The sequence below is a fragment of the Dermacentor albipictus genome, unplaced genomic scaffold, assembly GCF_038994185.2.
Source record: "Dermacentor albipictus isolate Rhodes 1998 colony unplaced genomic scaffold, USDA_Dalb.pri_finalv2 scaffold_11, whole genome shotgun sequence".
In the NCBI taxonomy this organism is placed as follows: Eukaryota; Metazoa; Arthropoda; class Arachnida; order Ixodida; family Ixodidae; genus Dermacentor; species Dermacentor albipictus.
The window spans coordinates 2,547,592-2,564,632 of record NW_027225565.1 but is presented as its reverse complement, the minus strand read 5'-3'; the positions used below and the strand labels follow the sequence as shown (position 1 = coordinate 2,564,632).

At 47.0% G+C, this 17,041-nt stretch overlaps 2 protein-coding genes across 3 annotated transcripts in view; one reads left to right on the top strand and one right to left on the bottom strand.

The window, feature by feature from the left end:
* The first annotated feature begins 406 nt into the window (after positions 1 to 406).
* LOC139051337 (uncharacterized) overlaps positions 407 to 17,041 on the top strand; it is a 40,546-nt gene continuing 23,911 nt past the window's right edge. Inside the window, exons 1-3 of the mRNA XM_070528358.1 lie at positions 407 to 560; positions 7,007 to 7,600; positions 12,812 to 13,025. Coding sequence (XP_070384459.1) covers positions 7,108 to 7,600; positions 12,812 to 13,025 — 707 coding nt within the window. The 5' untranslated portion in view covers positions 407 to 560; positions 7,007 to 7,107. The remainder of the gene's footprint in view (positions 561 to 7,006; positions 7,601 to 12,811; positions 13,026 to 17,041) is intronic.
* LOC135896560 (uncharacterized) overlaps positions 470 to 17,041 on the bottom strand; it is a 208,958-nt gene continuing 192,386 nt past the window's right edge. The window contains exon 15 of one of the 2 annotated variants that reach the window (XR_011509341.1): positions 470 to 598. The gene's annotated coding sequence lies outside the window, so the exon portion shown is untranslated. The remainder of the gene's footprint in view (positions 599 to 17,041) is intronic. The other variant, XR_011509342.1, reaches the window with a different exon arrangement.

The window sequence follows — 17,041 nt, the reverse complement described above, 5'->3', positions numbered from 1 at the left end:
GAAAGATGTCGAAAAAGAAAGCGTATACAGGACAAGCGATTATACCGCCTAAGTGTGCCGTGTCTTTCGAGGACAACAAATTGTCCCGTGCACCTGTCCCGCGTTTCTTGAGGACAAGCAATTTACCCGCGTACTTGTCCCGTGACTTACCAGAACAAGCAATTGTTCCTTGTACTTCTTCCCGTGTCTTTATTACCGCGTGCGCTCTTTCAAGTAACAGCATTACACAACACACCCAACCATCCACTTTGCTGCTACTCTTCCCATCTGCCTTAGACGAAGCGAAAATTGAAACGTCCTGGATGGTCTTTTTTTTTTAGTACAGGTCGTAGCGCTACACTTAACGCGGACTCGACAAAGATAGGGTTCAAAGATAGGGTCCCATACCTTTCGTTGACTTCACATTCTCCCTCTGTGTGCAGCTGAAAAGCCGGAAGGAACGGATGTTCTTGGTGGCGGCGGTGGTGGTGGTGGCGGCGGTGGTGGAGGTGGCGGAGGTGGAGGAGGAGACTCGCTGCCACCAGGTGTGCCCTTGCCCCCACTTACAGCTCGGACGCCCGGTGAGTGTTCCTCATCTTGCCCTTGAAATTTATTCTTCCTTTTTAGGTGAAGGAAAGAAAAACAAGGAAAAGTACTTAGACGCATATCCAATGAATGCTAGGGGGTTTAAGTACTTACAACTTGCATTATTACGGGGAAAAACAGTCACTGAAAAAACAAATTCGCGCAGAAATGAAACTTTCAGGTACTGTGATTATTAGATATTTAGCATAGCTAGATTAAAACATAAAGATCATTTTACCTGCAGATAAAACAGCGGGACGTACACCTACCGCGAGCGAAATATTATACACGAAAGATATAACCTAGTTATGTTACCATACAAAGATGCTGACAAAGACTTTCACATTCTTTGTCACAACGCGATTCAGTATAAGCTGGCACATGCCTTTCAGAAAGCAGTTGTCTAAAGAAACCGTGAAAAGAAGGCAGCTTAACTGCTCGCGTCAACGATGGTCAATGAAGATGTTTAACCTGAACATGAAACAGAACTTAAAAAGTAGTTAAACAAACAAGGCTAAATAGCGTTGCCCCTTGTTAAAACAAATGAGGCAGCTGAGAGCACCGATGTTTGATGGGTTCACATCTACCGCAGGTAGTTCCCTAGCCGGTCCTGAGACAGGTAGAAAAATGTTCTGAATAGTTCTTTTACCAGCTATCAGCTACCATACAACGGTACAGGAAGTCGAGACAAAAGCCTTTTGAATATGTACACGCCTGCTTGATTACATGGTGACCGCATTTGTGCCCGTTTCCGCTTCAACTTCACGCTCATCTGGTATGGAGTTTATATCACCAATACTACATCTTTGGCGTTTCGAATCAATGCCGGCATTCATTCGGCTAACGCCCAGAAAGAAAATATTTACGAGCTGAATACACAAACCCCGTCATTCGTAGGCGGCCATTAGCACACGTTCACTCAAGGTATGTCCAGTATCAGGACTGGCTGGCACTTTATCTCGTAAACCGCGTGTTAAAGAGATCGCGCGAATTATAAAAGTAAACCACGTGACAGCGCGTGAGCGCACAGCTACGACTCGGTGAGAAAGGAAACATCTCGCCTCTAGCGCGTCACTCTGCGCAGCGCGTCGCGTTTGATTAGCTCTCAGACTTGCTCAAAGATAGACGTTATATCCATTAGCTCATCCAGATGCTTGTTTTCTATCAATTTGTACCGAAAGGAAAAAAATATTGTGCAGATCCGAAGCACTGTGGGAATCAATGTTATGACAAGAATTTTGCGGCTACATGGTTACACAGCATTGTTAGTTTCATGTTCCCTAATGCGGTATCAGGTGGAAACAAAGCCTCTGTAAACAGAGTATGGATGGTGGGCGAGCATGCGTGTCTGTGACGAATGCAGCGCGATGACTGACGACCACGTTGAAAACAATCGTACGCCAGCAACACCATTATCTACCCAGGCCCTATGCGAGCTTACGGCATGATAATTGTCCGCTAATACATAGGCAGTGGACTAGGTAAACGAGAGAAAAACAGAATGCGACTTCATCAGCGAGTACGTGCTATGAAATTGTTCGTATCTATGGCTTTCTCACGTTGTGTATGTAAAACGACGATGGCATTTCTACTCCTGCGAACAACTGTTAACTAATGATCAACACGGGTGATAATGATGTCTGTACCATGCCGCACAATTTCTGCATGCATGCCACGAGAAGAGCACATAGGAAAGTGGGCTAGTCACGTAGACAGGCTAGTCCAACTCGGCATCGCAGAACGCGTACTGGCACACGGAAAGAAGGCGACAAAGGGGCTCGAGACGAAAGCGCCGAGCATTTCATTCGAGCTGGCTGGCTTGCGTTCAAACGAGAGCACTGTACAGTCGCCCAAATCTTTAACTGGTGTGCGGGAGCGGCGACTTTTCCGTGCGTCAGCGCCTTTTGACGAGGCGAGGCTGGAAACACTCTGAGGCTAAGCGCATGCGGACAAAGCGCGCTCAGCTGGGCCCATCGTCTACTAGGCTGTTTCCAGCCTCGCCGCGTCATACGGCGCTGACGCCCGGAAAAGTCGCCGCTCCCGCACACCAGTTAAAGATTTGGGCGACTGTACAGTGCTATCGCGGCCAAAGTATATACAGGGTGCGCCACAAATACCGCCGCAAGGCTTATGCCTAAATTTTGCTAGCAAACTGAAGAACATTCTTAGGAAACAGTTTGTAGCTCATTCACCTAGTAAATTAGGAATGCAACACCGAAGAATTTATGCAATTCCTCCACTCTTCGACGTGATCAGGGCCTTTAGACGCCCTGGGTAACGTTTCCATCACGACCCGCAAGAATCCACAAGCTATTTTTTTTCTACGCTGGCTCTACCGATTCTTTCAGGGCAACCATGCTGGTATAGTGAAGAGCGCGGTCCCCTTTTTTTAAGGAATAGCCCACGCACACTTCACTCGGATCAGTTGAGGGTTGCTTGCGGCCACTATCCAGAACTGTCCTGCTGCGATGCAAAAAAAATGCTACTGCCCAAAGGAGGGACAGGGATGAGGGCCAGCGAAGCAGTCTCTAAAATATCTTTAAAGTGTGTGTGAGCATGAATCATTGCACCTTTCCCCACAAAGACAAGAGGAATGCGGCCAGCTGTTCAACTCAGCTCAAACCACGACAGTTACCGCATACCAGTTCCTTAAAACTGTTCAACTGACTGCATCTGCGAGCTCTGCCGTCGGAACAAGCACATGGGTGTTATGAATGTCGCAACGGCCCTCTAACCTGAAAGTTTTCTCAACGGTGAAAACAGCTACCAAGTGTTCCCCATACCCGGCCCGTGCCAACAGCAGCCCATATTTTCCCCAGCTACACTTTCTTTGCCCCTCTGTCAGTCCGTCTTCTCTGGAGCTTGGAGTAGGAAACTTACAGATCCCTTGGCAGCACTTTTCTCATTGTTGCAACACACGCTGAGCTCCAAGACCGGAGTTTGACCATTCTCCGCTGTTGGCGTTCGATTCTCTTCATCGCAATTCTATTATTGTAAGCAGCGGAGACAGGACGACCATTGCGGGTTATGTCGTTATGAGTGTATTGTTAGAATCTTTTTTCGACCTCAGAAGGAGTGCCCGGCCTCGCTCAATGACGACATTGCGGATGGGAGTGAAGGAAGGCCTTTCTTTCTCCGAAAAATAAACCATAACAAAATTGGGCTGGAATACATTCTCTGAAGGTCGCTGGCCAGCGAAGCTGCAGTATCAGCTGATCCAATAGGCTAACGTGACGTAGCCTTGTTATTAGTCCTGCCGAGCCTGAGCAAAACGCCGTTGTGCTTCTTGACATTGTTGTTGCTGTTGTCGCTCATCGTTTTCGCACCGCTCTTCGGGAGTCCTAAGTATGCCTGGCCTCCCCATAACGCTATGACAACACAAATTAAATCGTTTGCTAGGCAAGTTCCTTTATAGATATGAAAGTGTAGGGGCATCAATACCTGCTTCGTGTGCCACAGTTATAGCTTCCCAGCAAAGGCAGCTTATGTGAGCGTAGTTTTTACGAGGAAGCACTTGCGGAGAACGCTATGCGCGAAGGCGAGCGTTCAGCTTCTTTATTTTTCTTTCCTGTGCACGGCCGGCGGCGCCGCTGCCGCGGATGCACGGAGGCGAGCGCCATCTCCTGGTGCTGCAGAAAACCCAGCGGCACATGCGGAGCGCGCCTTCTGCTGTGATTGGTTGAGTTTTCTCTCGACGAATTCGAAGAAATGCCGGAATGCTAGTCATATGCAGCTTCAATATAAAACACTATCGAAATATGGCAGATTTAAACAATGGTTGACGAAACGATGTGAAGATATGTTTAAAAAAATGGCTGTGGCTTAGCTAAGGTTAAGCCCAGGATGCGAAGCATACTAGCCTTTATTTTAGTTGCTGAACCACTGGTTAGCCTGGTGAACTGCTGTTGCTTGGCTATATTTGGTTCGGCTAGACGAAGAAACAACTCATGCAGGCGAGCGCACGAGCTGAGACCCAGCTATGTAGCTACGCGGCCGCAAGCGAGCGCACGAGTTGTGCCTCCGCTTTTGCAGCTGTTATGACGTCATATGGTAGCTACGCGACCGCGTGGTTGTGCGGCTAGTATGCTTCGCATAATAAAATCCGAAATTATCGATCAAGGTGTGTGCCAGTAATTATGTGGCACCCCGTATACCGTGGAAACACAAAAAAGGAAAGAACTAGCCGGTGCAGCTTGTTTCATTCGGTGAAGAACATAAGGTTTTATTACGTCTAGCGATACTCGCTGATTATTACTGTAAATTCGTCAATGTTGCCCACTATTTCCTCATAGATTAGGAATCGTACTCCGTACTGCTTCTTACCTGGAGGTGCTCTAAAGAAGATGACGTGGCTATTACCAGTTATTCAAACCTCACGAGTTCTTCTAACCTCACGAAGACCGATGAAATCCCCAACAATGTCTGATAGTTCCTCACTAGCTTCACTCGAGAAAGTTCGGGTGTTAGGCGCTACCAGGGTCAGTTTCCATTGGCGGCCTGTCCGAGTCTATAGATCCTTAGCAGCTTTGGTTGCGTTACAGGTCTGACTGCCGCCTTGGTGAGGTGCTCTACAGCGGCTGGGGACTGAGGGCCATTGGTTGATCGAATGAGTAATTTGGGAGGGAGTGGCCGGATACTGCATCAGGGATGCCAATTCCTGTTCTGATGAGGGGGTAACGAAACTACCTTAATGAACTGTGCCTTGATCGAATTCGCCCTAATTAACGTCAAAGGAAGTGGAGTCGACTCTCACCAAAGGCCAAGGATGCGAATCTCAGCAAATGCCGCGGGTTCCAGTGCCCTAATGAAGGCTATATTAATTACCTGTGTCCTAATTATATTGGCCTTATCAACAAACGTCACGGGTTCGACTTCCACATAAGCTCCAGGGTTCGACTCCCATCGAAGGTCGTGCGTTTGAGTGCCTGAACTAACTCTATCTTTGCCTTTATCTTAAACCTTTGCCTGTATTTTCGCGTGATGAGCGGCATCCGAGCCAGCTGTGGAAGAAAACCACGACGAACGCGCGAGCAGTAGCACCAGCGCGTATCTGCGCAAGGCGACCACACATGACTTTCTCTACAACACGCCGCGTTTTCAAGACTATCGGGATATCAGCCTCTTAAAAACTTGCGATAAGACCTTTCGATACAAGTTTCTCGTCATGCACTCACGCATGACATGACATGATAATGCTTTTGTGTATAAGCACCGCGTGGGAAACGTGAATGGATCGTGTGAATACCGGCGTAGATAAAAATTCTACAAAGTCAATGCCTAATTCAAAGTCTTGCGTGTATGCAGGATACCCTAAACCAAATCATTGGTTAGCCACAGTGATTTCAGCAACTCGTCAGTTTGGTGTCTCATGACCTCTATGAAGTTGTAGATATTAGTAGTCTAGCGAAACGATTTATTAAATTTTTCACCACTGAATTCCCTGCTTTGTACGTATGTACGTATTTTTCCTAACAAGGTCAGAAAGAAAAAAGCGAGCGTCGCCCAATGGTTAGTGCACCGGGTTCTGCTAGAGGAACGAGGGTGCATTCCAACGGTGGTCACATATTCATTTTTTTATTACCAAGGCAAGGCAAGAAACTAACTAGCAACCAGGTACCTGCCGCAAAAGTGCCAAGAATTAGGCAAGGAATGGTACGCAGTATAAAATCGCTCTAGCTGACTTGTTTGCTCCTTCACGCTTGTTATCGCTTTGCCGTGATCATGTTCATGCATGCGTTTTATTTTTCGACAATGAGTAATCAGCGCACGCCACGTAATTTAAAACAATCCCAAACGCGATGCGATGTGAAAGTGATGCTCTAGAGCAGCATGTTTACTTACGTACTCTATTTTTACTTTCGTACTCAGATTAAATAGCATTGTCGTCACTGCGCGCCCACGTTTTGTAACGTAATACAGTTTATTATTTCGTAGGCTTTTTTTAAAGCGCGGACAGAAGAGCCGCTCAACAGAGCGTGTCGAAAGCAATTCAAATTGGTTATTTCGAAGGCGTTCAAACACCAAAACTTATTATGATGTTTGCCGTAAATGTAATAATACTATCGAAGAACACATTAACAATGCAGGTATTTTCATCGTCATGAAAAGCTTTCCTTTCTTTTTAAACTCAGGGCAAGATAGCGGTGACATACTGCATATACCACATGTCTTTATTTCCAAATTACTGAGTTATATCTTGCCACCTGTGTTAAGTACTGCAACTCGGTCAGTTCAGGTAGATTATCTAAAGCAGCAGTTGTTGCTCGCGAGAAAAATCCCCATATCTCCAGGTGCCTCCCTAAAATTGCTGATTACCTTTAACTAACTCGCTCTATGGTCACACGTTGCAAATTGTGAAATTTAACCCTAATGTACCTAAGACCGTGTAATTCCTCTCTTCTTTGCTGACCGAAAAGTTTCGAATAAAAGGTAATTTCTTCAGGAACAACACCTGCTGGTCGAAGAATACCTGCGCAAACAACTGGAGCCCCACCAGTTATTGGCCCACCTGCAGTACTCAGGCCTACTCCAACCCCAACACCAATGCCTACTCGAACACCTACGCCGGCTCCCATACCACGAGTGGCACCACCTCCCATTCAGCCACCGACACCACCTCCCTTTCTACCGCCGACACCAAAGTCCACTCCAAGGCCCACTCCGAGACCCACTCCGAGGCCCACGCCAATGCCCACACCGATCCCCTCACCGATCCCCACACCAATGCCCACACCAATGCCCACCCCAAGGCCGACTCCGAGGCCGACTCCGAGGCCGACTCCGAGGCCGACTCCGAGGCCGACTCCGAGGCCCACTCCGATGCCCACTCCGATGCCCACTCCGATGCCCACTCCGATGCCCACTCCGATGCTAACTCCGAGGCCTACTCCGAGGCCTACTCCGAGGCCTACTCCAAGGCCTACTCCGATGCCTACTCCGATGCCTACTCCGATGCCCACTCTGACGCCTACTCCAAGGCCTACTCCAAGGCCTACTCCACGGCCCACGACAACTCCTACGACAACAACGAAAGCATGTAAGAGCTGGTATTGCAAACTTTAACCACTTTTACGCAGTCCGGTGCTCCATTCGGCACCAGTCTAGGGAGTCTTCTTACCTGCACGAGCTTAAATGCTTTTAACATGGCGTAAGCGTTCACGAGAAGACTCCCGTTTAAATATATATTGCTACGGCACTACTGTTCGATGCTAGGCTCATGTTAGCCAAAAGTACGGCTGAACGCTGAAAGCGGCTACACAGCTATGAAATGGATGGATGGATGGATGCGAAACTTTAATAAGGTCCTGAGGTACGCGACTCAGCGCGCTGCGGGCCGCTCCCACGTTGGGACAGCCAGGCCTTGCCCGACCGCCGCATCGTGGGCCCTCTGGACAGCCCATAGTTGCACCCCAGCATCAGGGCTCTTGATAGCGGAGAGCCACTTTTCTTCATTGATTTCTTCTGTGCCTCGTAACGAGGGGCAACGCCAGAGCATATGATCTAGGCTAGCGATGTCATTGCAATGCCTGCAAGAACTAGTGGCATAGGTGTCGGGATAAATTTTGTGGAATAAAGCCGGGCTGGGATAAGAGCCTGTTTGCAGTAATCTGAGGGTCAATGCCTGCGCTCTATTTAACTTCTTGTGTGGAAGGGGAAACTCTCTCCTGCCGAGATAAAAGTGCTGCGCAATTTCGTTATATGTGGTCGGTTGATCTCTATTCTCCACCGCTGCGGGCCGGCGTTGGAGTTCTCCATGGTCGCGGAAAGTGAGACCTCGCGCCTTGGAGTGGGCCAGCTCGTTGAGGTTTCTGGGGCCTCCCGTGATGGATCCCATGTGAGCGGGGAACCACGTGAGAGTGTGGGTGGTGATGATTTTGCCGTCGAGGATGCGACAGGCTTCCTTACACACGGCGCCAACGCTGAAGGCGCGGATGGCTGCCCTGGAGTCGCTGAAGATGTTGGCATGTCCGTCATCCAGGAGGGCCAAGGCAATGGCCACTTGCTCCGCCGCACGCGACGACGTGCTTCGTATCGAAGCCGCGTTAACGGTTGAACCCCTGTGGTTGATTGACACCACCGTGAAATTGTCGCTGTTTCCATACTGGGCCGCGTCAACGAAGCAGCTGCCGCCAGGGAGTTCTGTTGCGCGGCGTAGGAGCGCCACCGCTCTGGCCTTTCTTCTTTCTACGTTGCGCTGGGGATGCATATTGCGCGGGGCGGGCGATATGATGATATTATCTTTCTGCTCTTTCGGTAGGCCTTGGTAGGCGTCTTCGACAGTGGCCGGGGGGACGCCCATCTCAGTTAGGAGTCGTCTGCCCGCCCTGGTGCCGGAGAGCCTGAGAATCTGTGCTCTTTCTTGTGCTTCTGCAATCTCTTCCAGGGTATTATGAATACCCAACTGCAGGAGTCGGTCGGTGCGTGTGTAGTTTGGTAGTCCGAGCGCGCTCTTGATGCCCCTCCTTATCATGGCATTTAGTTTGTCTCGCTCGGCCCTCTTCCAGACGTGCATGGCCGCTACGTACGTAAAATGGCACAACAAGAAAGCGTGGACTAGCCTTAACAGATTCTCTTCGCTCAGGCCTCTCCTTCTGTTAGCTACCCGCCTGATTAGACCGATGACGCTATCCGTCTTCTTTGCTAATTTGTGAATGGTGATGCTATTTGTGCCTGTCCCTTCGAGTGTCATTCCCAAGATTCGAATGGACGCGACTTTGGGAATGGGATCTCCGCAACTGGTGTAGAGATTAATGTCAACTTCAGGGGACGGTTTCCAGTTCTGTGGCTTGCGGCCCTTTCTACTTGGGCTGTAGAGAAGGAGCTCCGATTTCTTTGGGGAGCACCGGAGTCCCGTGTTGGTGAAAAAAAGCATATTTAACAGGCTGTTCAACATTGAAATGACGTAGATACAAGATATCTTCCTTGGGGAGTTAGGGGTGAGGAAGGGGCGGTGTCACTGTGCACGGCACTGTTTCACGTTAGGCCTCTTTTGAAAAAAGTACAAGGATCATATGTCTGCTTAAATTTTTTCCACTACGAAATCTTCGGGACGTTCCAACATCATTAAATTGCACGTAAACAACGCTAAAAGCGCACATATTTAAGCTTCATTACCTTCGGAATGGGGGGACCATTTTTAGACAGTACATACCCACAGGAGCGGCCCACATAATTTGCACGCCACAACCTTCGGGATCGGCCCACTTCTTCAGACGGCACTATGTCCAGTATACCGGTAAGCTATCACAGGAGACGAAAGATCTAATTGAGAAACGCCAATATATGAAAGCCACTAATCCTACAGCTAGAATAGACCTGGCAGAACTTTTAAGCCAATCAACAAGCGTAAGGCGGCTTACGTAAGGAAGTATAATATGGATAGAATTGAAGATGCTCTCAGGAACGGAGGAAGCCTAAAAGCAGTGAAGAAAAACTAGGAAATGGCACGAATCAGAAGTGCACGTTAAAAGACAATGCCGGCAATATCATTGCTAATATGGATCTAATATGGATGAGATAGCTCAAGTGGCCGAGGAGTTCTATAGAGATTTGCACTTTGCCAATGGCACCCACGGCAGTAATGGAAGAGGGAATAGTCTTGAGGAATTTGACATCCCACAAGTAACGCTGGAAGAAGTAAAGAAAGCCTTGGGAGCTATGCTAAGAGGGAAGGCACCTGGGAGGATCAGGTAACAGCATATTTGTTGATGGATGGTGGGCAGATTGTTCTAGAAAAACTGGCCACCCAGTATACGAAATGCTTTGTGACCTCGAGCGTAACGCAATTTTGGAAGAACGCCAAGATAATCCATAAGAAAGGGGACACCAGAGACTTGAAAAATTATGGAACGATCAGCTTACTGTCCATTGTCTACAAATTATTTACTGAGGTAATCGCAAATAGAAACAGCAACACCTTAGACTTCTGTCAACCAGAGGACCAGGCAGGGTTTCGTAAAGCTACTCAACAACAGACCGTATACACACTTTCAACACGACTGATTCTTAGGCTAAAGGCCTTGTGACTATAAGTGAACACAATATCAATCAGGTGATAGAGAAATGTGCGGAATATAGCCAACCCATATATATAGCTTTTATTGATTACGAGAAAGCGTTTGATTCAGACGAAAATTCAGCAGTCAGGAAGACATTAGGGAATCAGGATGTAGACGAGCCGTATGTAAAAATACTGAAAGATATCTACAGCGGCTCCACAGCCACTGTAGTCCTACATAAAGAAAGCAACAAAATCCCAATAAAGAACGGCGTCAGGCAGGGAGACACGATTTCTCCAGTGCTATTCACAGGGTGTTTACAGGAAGTATTCAGAGACCTGAATTGGGGAGAATTGGGGATAAAAGGTAATGAAGAATACCCTAACAATTTACGATTCGCTGATGTTGCCTTGCTTAGTAACTCAGGGGATCAATTGCAATGCATGCTCGCTGATCTGGAGAGGAAAAGCAGAAGGGTGGGTTTAAAAATTAATCTGCAGAAAACTAAAGTAATGTTCAACAGTCTCGGAAGAGAACAGCAATTACGATAGATAGCGAGGCACTGGAAGTGGTAAGGGAATACATCTACTTAGGGCAGGTAGTGACGGCGGATCCGGATCAGGTAACGGAAATAATAGGAAGAATATAGGAAGTATAAGAATGGGCTGGGGTGCATTTGGCAGGCATTCTCAGTTCATGAACAGCAGGTTAATTGCCACTATCCCTCAAAAAGAAAGTGTATAACAGCTGTGTGTTACCAGTACTCACATATGGGGCAGAAACCTGGAGGCTTACGAAAAGGGTTCTACTTAAATTGAGGACGACGCAACGAGCTATGGAAAGAAGAATGATGGGCGTAACGTTAAGGGATAAGAAAAGAGCAGATTGGGTGAGGGAACAAACGCGAGTTAATGACATCTTAGTTGAAATGAAGAAAAGAAATGGGCATGGGCAGGACATGTAATGAGGAGGGAAGATAACCGATGGTCATTAAGGGTTACGCACTGGATTCCAAGGGAAGTGAAGCGTAGCAGGGGGCGGCAGAAAGTTAGGTCGGCGGATGAGATTAAGTTTGCAGGGACTACGTGGCCACAATTAGTACATGACCGGGGTTGTTGGAGAAGTATGGGAGAGGCCTTTGCCCTGCAGTGGGCGTAACCAGGCTGCTGCTGCTAATGATGATGATGATGATGGTGATGATGATGATGATTATGCTACTGATGATGATGATGAAGATATTTACCTTTTATCGGCTGTCGCTCATTTTTATTTTTCCTGTCCTTGCTCTGCGGCTTCAATTCGATATTACATTCGTAAATGGAAGCCCAGGACGACCATTTGCAAGAATTCATGCCTGCCGTCTAATGTTTTCGCTTCACACAGCATTATTTTCCCCGCGCATTTTGCTCAGGTGTCAGCAGTTTCGGCACAAACCTCTCTCACTTTAAAAATTCCAGTCAAAATCTGACGAACGGACGACTTCGCCAAACCAAGTGTTTCTGCTATCCTTCTAACATTCGCTGGGTAGCCACAGTTGGTTCGTCCTCCATTTGAAAACAGACTAAATATGTGTTTCTCCGAAGCTGCACGCATCAGTTTCGGTCTTGCCACACAGCACCATTGATCGTACGAGACGCAAACCGCTTCACTTGCAGTACAGAGCTTTAAAACTGAAAGATGCTCTTGATTATCATCGTTTCTGCAATTTATTACTCTTACGTATTATGAGCGGGAGGGCGAGTCGAATAATGTAGGGGGTAGGATATACTTAATAGTTTATACACAAATAACAGTGAATCACATTTAGTATTGCACAATTAGTGGCAAAAAGAAAGGGTCACTTATACCCAATATTCACAAAGTAAATCCTAGGGTTATAATTAATAGTTTGTACACAAAGAACAGTGAATCATGTTTAGTATTGCAGAATTACTCGCAACAAAAAGGGTTACTTATACATAATATGCACAAGGTACTTCCTGGTTGCTTGACACTTTTCAATATGCTCCACGAAACGCTGTGAAAATAGAGCTTAGGATGTCACGGCAATATTCTTGAATATCAAACGGACACCGCGAAACGAGGAAGCAAATTTCGTTCTAAGTAACAATCTGCATTGAGGGGTTCCCACGGTGTCTCAGCATTTAAACTTTTTTAATTACACCTACACCGATGGAGACATTCGGATGAAGCAGCTTACGCACTTCTCTTTCCCGCCCGAACCCCTTCTTCTCACGCCCTGTTTGCAGTCTCTGTAGACGAGCTCGTCTGCACGGTGGGGGGAAAGGCCATCTTCCCCGAAATGATCCCGATTGACGGGCTGTGCGATTACATCTACTACACCAACGTCGCTGTGGTTCACGGCATCTTGCACGGCATCGAAACCAAAGAAAGCTGGGCAATGTTCCAGCTGGTAATGAAGAACCTGACAAAGACTTCCGGTGGCATTGGATTCGATATCCGGTTAGTAATTTTTAGTTATCTCTATATGTCAAACAAAGCAGTGCACCTGATAAGAACTGCTGAATTTTGTGAATTGGAAAACGGGAAACACCTGGCGCCGAGAAATATCCAATTTGAGGCGTGCTGTACGCAACGGTAGTTTAGCGGCTTTAGCCTGCGTGCAGGTTTCGACGAAACCTTTATCACTGCCAACTCATTGATAAGGCTTCTCTTTCTAACCACTAGAGAAGCTACCGGAAAAGTTCAATCGCCTCCTAAGAGAATTTCTGAAGGGAAGAAAAACTTCACGCAAAAGCATTAAAATTTAATAGGCGTTTTCGTAAGAGAGAGCAAGAGGTGAAATGATGACGCCATGGTGGATGGCTTCGGATTCACCACATGGGCTTTTTCACCGGGTGACCGACCGGTCCGCAGGACATCCATGGCCTAGGAGTCCATGGCTTGATCCAGCGACCATGGCCATGGTCGCTGGACGAAGGCATGGAAGGTCATGGTCATGCAACCATGGCAAAAGAGTCGGACCGACTCTTAGCCGTGGATTCTATACTTGGCAAATTGAAAGACCCGACGACCAAGTTGTATAACTGTATTCACTCCAGTAAGTTCACCCACTCTTCACAACGCTGAACAAGGAAATGCAGGCGGAAAGAGCGAGACTCCACATGCTGAGTGGCCGCACTTCTAATGTCTTTAAAACAATTGTTGAAGCATATCGCAGCACCGATACCTGCTCGACACGCTGCTCGATCGATTGCGTTACAAAGACCGAACCAACTTCGTCCCACTCGAGGAAGTCTACTTTGGTTGCATGGTAACGTCAAAGTTATCTAAAGCACTTAACGCAGACCCTACAGCTGTGCACAACTTCCGCCTGAAATGTTTGGAATTTTACATTGAAGTCGAAGTCAAATAATCAAAAAATTTCCGCTAGTCAATTCATAGATGACGCGGCTGCAGGCAGTCGATCCCCGCTCTGTGGTAGATACGTGTTGCTTCGATTGCTCCTCTTGCTTCTTCGTTCCCCTGATTGTTTACGGCAGAGAACCTCAACAAGCTCGACAACTAATTGAGGCATCCTCAAAAACACAGACCTAGGTTTGGCTGCAGAAGTGAGTGTGGAACGTTTTCGGAAGTGCGTGCCACAAACCACTCTAGGTGACGTGTCCCTATGTTTCCAACGATCAGTGACTTCTTGAGAAAACTCTTGTGCCCCCCTCATTGCAGCGTTACCGTGCAGAGAGCTTCATCTCAAACTAACCTTGTTAAGGCAAGGAGAAAGAACAAACTGGAAGCAGCAACCTTGCAGGCGACCCTTGATGCCAAGCAAGATTTGTTAGGAGCACACGGTTACGAATTTCTATGCAACAACGGCACATGGATCTCATGCGAAAAGACATGTACAACTTGGATGAACAATCTATCAACCATTGAAACATTTTTTAGCAACATCTTACGCGATACACGGGTGGGAACGTTCGTTTTTCCTTGATGTATGCATGTGTTTTACCATTTGAATAATATTGCTCCTACGTTTGACAATGTCGAGGCTGTGCGCGAATAAATTGCCGTTGCCAGCAGTGCAACTAGCACTGGTTACATCATTTTCGCTTAAGCTAGCTTGCTTGCTTTGCTTTGCTTTGCTTTGCTTTGCTTTGCTTTGCTTTGCTTTGCTTTGCTTGCTTGCTTGCTTGCTTGCTTGCTTGCTTGCTTGCTTGCTTGCTTGCTTGTGCGTGTAGCTGCCGGATTAAAGCAAGTGCGAAAATAAGCAAAAGACGAAAACAGCACTCCCGATATTCACTTCCCATACGATATGAGGATGCGGCCTAAACAGGTGATAAATGCGTTCTGCGCTCCTTCAGGATACCTTTCGAAATGAAAGTTTAACCACCACCACCACCACACACACACACACACACAAAAACAGAAGTGTTTTAACTGAAAACTGTGGACGTATGCATATACCTTAGGCTACCGTTGAGAACTTGAAGAGACTGCCAAATCTGCCAGTGTCATCAAGGGTTCGTTTTAAGATCCGATCGTTAAAGAGCTCTAACCTTACTACTTATGGCATATCCAAATATTCGCAAACCACAACACAAACAATACAGCAACCCTAAAACCAAAAGACGAATGTAGAATTTTGGACTCGCGTTAGCCATTTAGTAACTATTGTTTGTAGACAGCGTGCAAGGTTGCGTGGTGTCAGGTAATCCGACATTTCAACTAGCTTCCTGAAGAAAGCTAAGTGTCCTAGTGCAGCTAAAAAAAAAGAACAAGGGATCACCAATCCGCACGGAAGCGAAGCATTGATGACTATAGTAATGCATTAGGCAACTATGCAAAGAATAGGTTGCTTTTTCAACCGCATGTACTGGAGCAAACGTTTCGTTTAACATTCAAATTAAACATGTTTTCACGCCGGCACAGGCGAACTCACTCCACGACCGCGAACGCACCTGTGTCGACACTGGCGGGATGAGCGCAAACAGAAAGAAGCAAACGCTTCCGCTGCCTCTCGCTTCAGCACGTCTCCGAAACATGAGATTACGCGACCAGCAGCCCTAGGCGCATGGTTTCACAGCGCACATGCAGCTATCAGCCATCTCCGCTCGCTCGACGTTTGCACCCGCCACAGATTACGCTCACGGGCAGCATAAGCGCACAACTACGTGTGCATGCATGCACAGCCAAGGCCGGGCTAGAGGAGATGCGTGTCCACCTGCCCTCCTCCCCGACCCTAAACTCACGCTCGAACATGGCACCTCGTGATCAAATGGCACTGATATCTTTATGTCAACCAAAAACGCAAACAGTAGAACCAGACACGCCTACAAAAGAAACGATCATTACCAATTGTATGTTTACCTTGTCATTTTCGCTCTTTAGATTTACCACTGCCCCACGCAATCATTTCGTCCTTTCTTTGAATTTGATTTTGATTTTTCAGAAATTGAAGGCCCTGCAAGTGTCAACAAACGTCGCCAACTCGAAAACATTAATTGCTCTCGGCATATTCAATTATCGCGGTGGTAACGCGATGGGCGTCCTCAGCGGTATGTTCAACGATGCAGTCACGTAAGTATAGAATATCTGAACATATCATTTCCCATCGTGTATTACAGCAAAGCTCTTAATGAAACTAGAAGCTTTTAAAAACTTTATATCCGTGTTTTTTTTACAATATTATAAGAAAAATATCAAATCACTCACCAAGTTTATACTGCGAGAACATGTGGGGAAGCTCAAGCGCAGTGCACAGGAAAATTGTGTCAGTTAACCAGAGGGTAAATAAAATTGCTAAGCCCTCATTTTCAGCGTCTTTGGAGGCGGTATATGACACGCTTACTGAGTTTACCCACTTCTTCGGGAGGACCGAAAATGGTAGAAATTTCATATTAGCAGGAAATGAGGACCACTCACTCTCTAATTGCAATCGAAAGCTTGAAATGCTTTCAGTCAGTCCAGCTCTCCCAATTTATTATGCGGCATAAGAAAGCCTTTTGGCGGTCTTCTAAGTGAATTATGCGAGGCACCTCATTCTATTTCGTTGAAGCAGCAAATGTGTTGTGATCAACGAACAATAATTTATGCAGTGTAAGTGTAAGTCAATAACAAATTTTTGTAGAAGATGCAAGTTTTACAGGGCAGTGTGAGGCCCCTTAAAGGGATAGTGAATAAAAAATGTGTCGCCGAGATTTCTGTCTCCAGTGATAGCTGTCGCACCGAGAGCGACCAAAACAGCACTCTTTCTGAGGAGAAGTGAGCGAAAAGTAATTATTTTAATGAATATTTCTCAAATCACAGCACCTACCGACCTCCTCCGAAAGCTCTGGCAAAACCGGATGTCACGTCACGCTTACCCACCTCGAGGCCCATTGCGAGCGATCGTCCACACTGAGCGCGCGAAGGGGCGAGTTGACGTTTGCAGCAACGCACTTTCTTGTTCGACCGCCCTATTCGTACCGCTTCCTCGTGTGATCTGTTCGAAAACCTCGTCTTTCATCTCGTGGATTTGT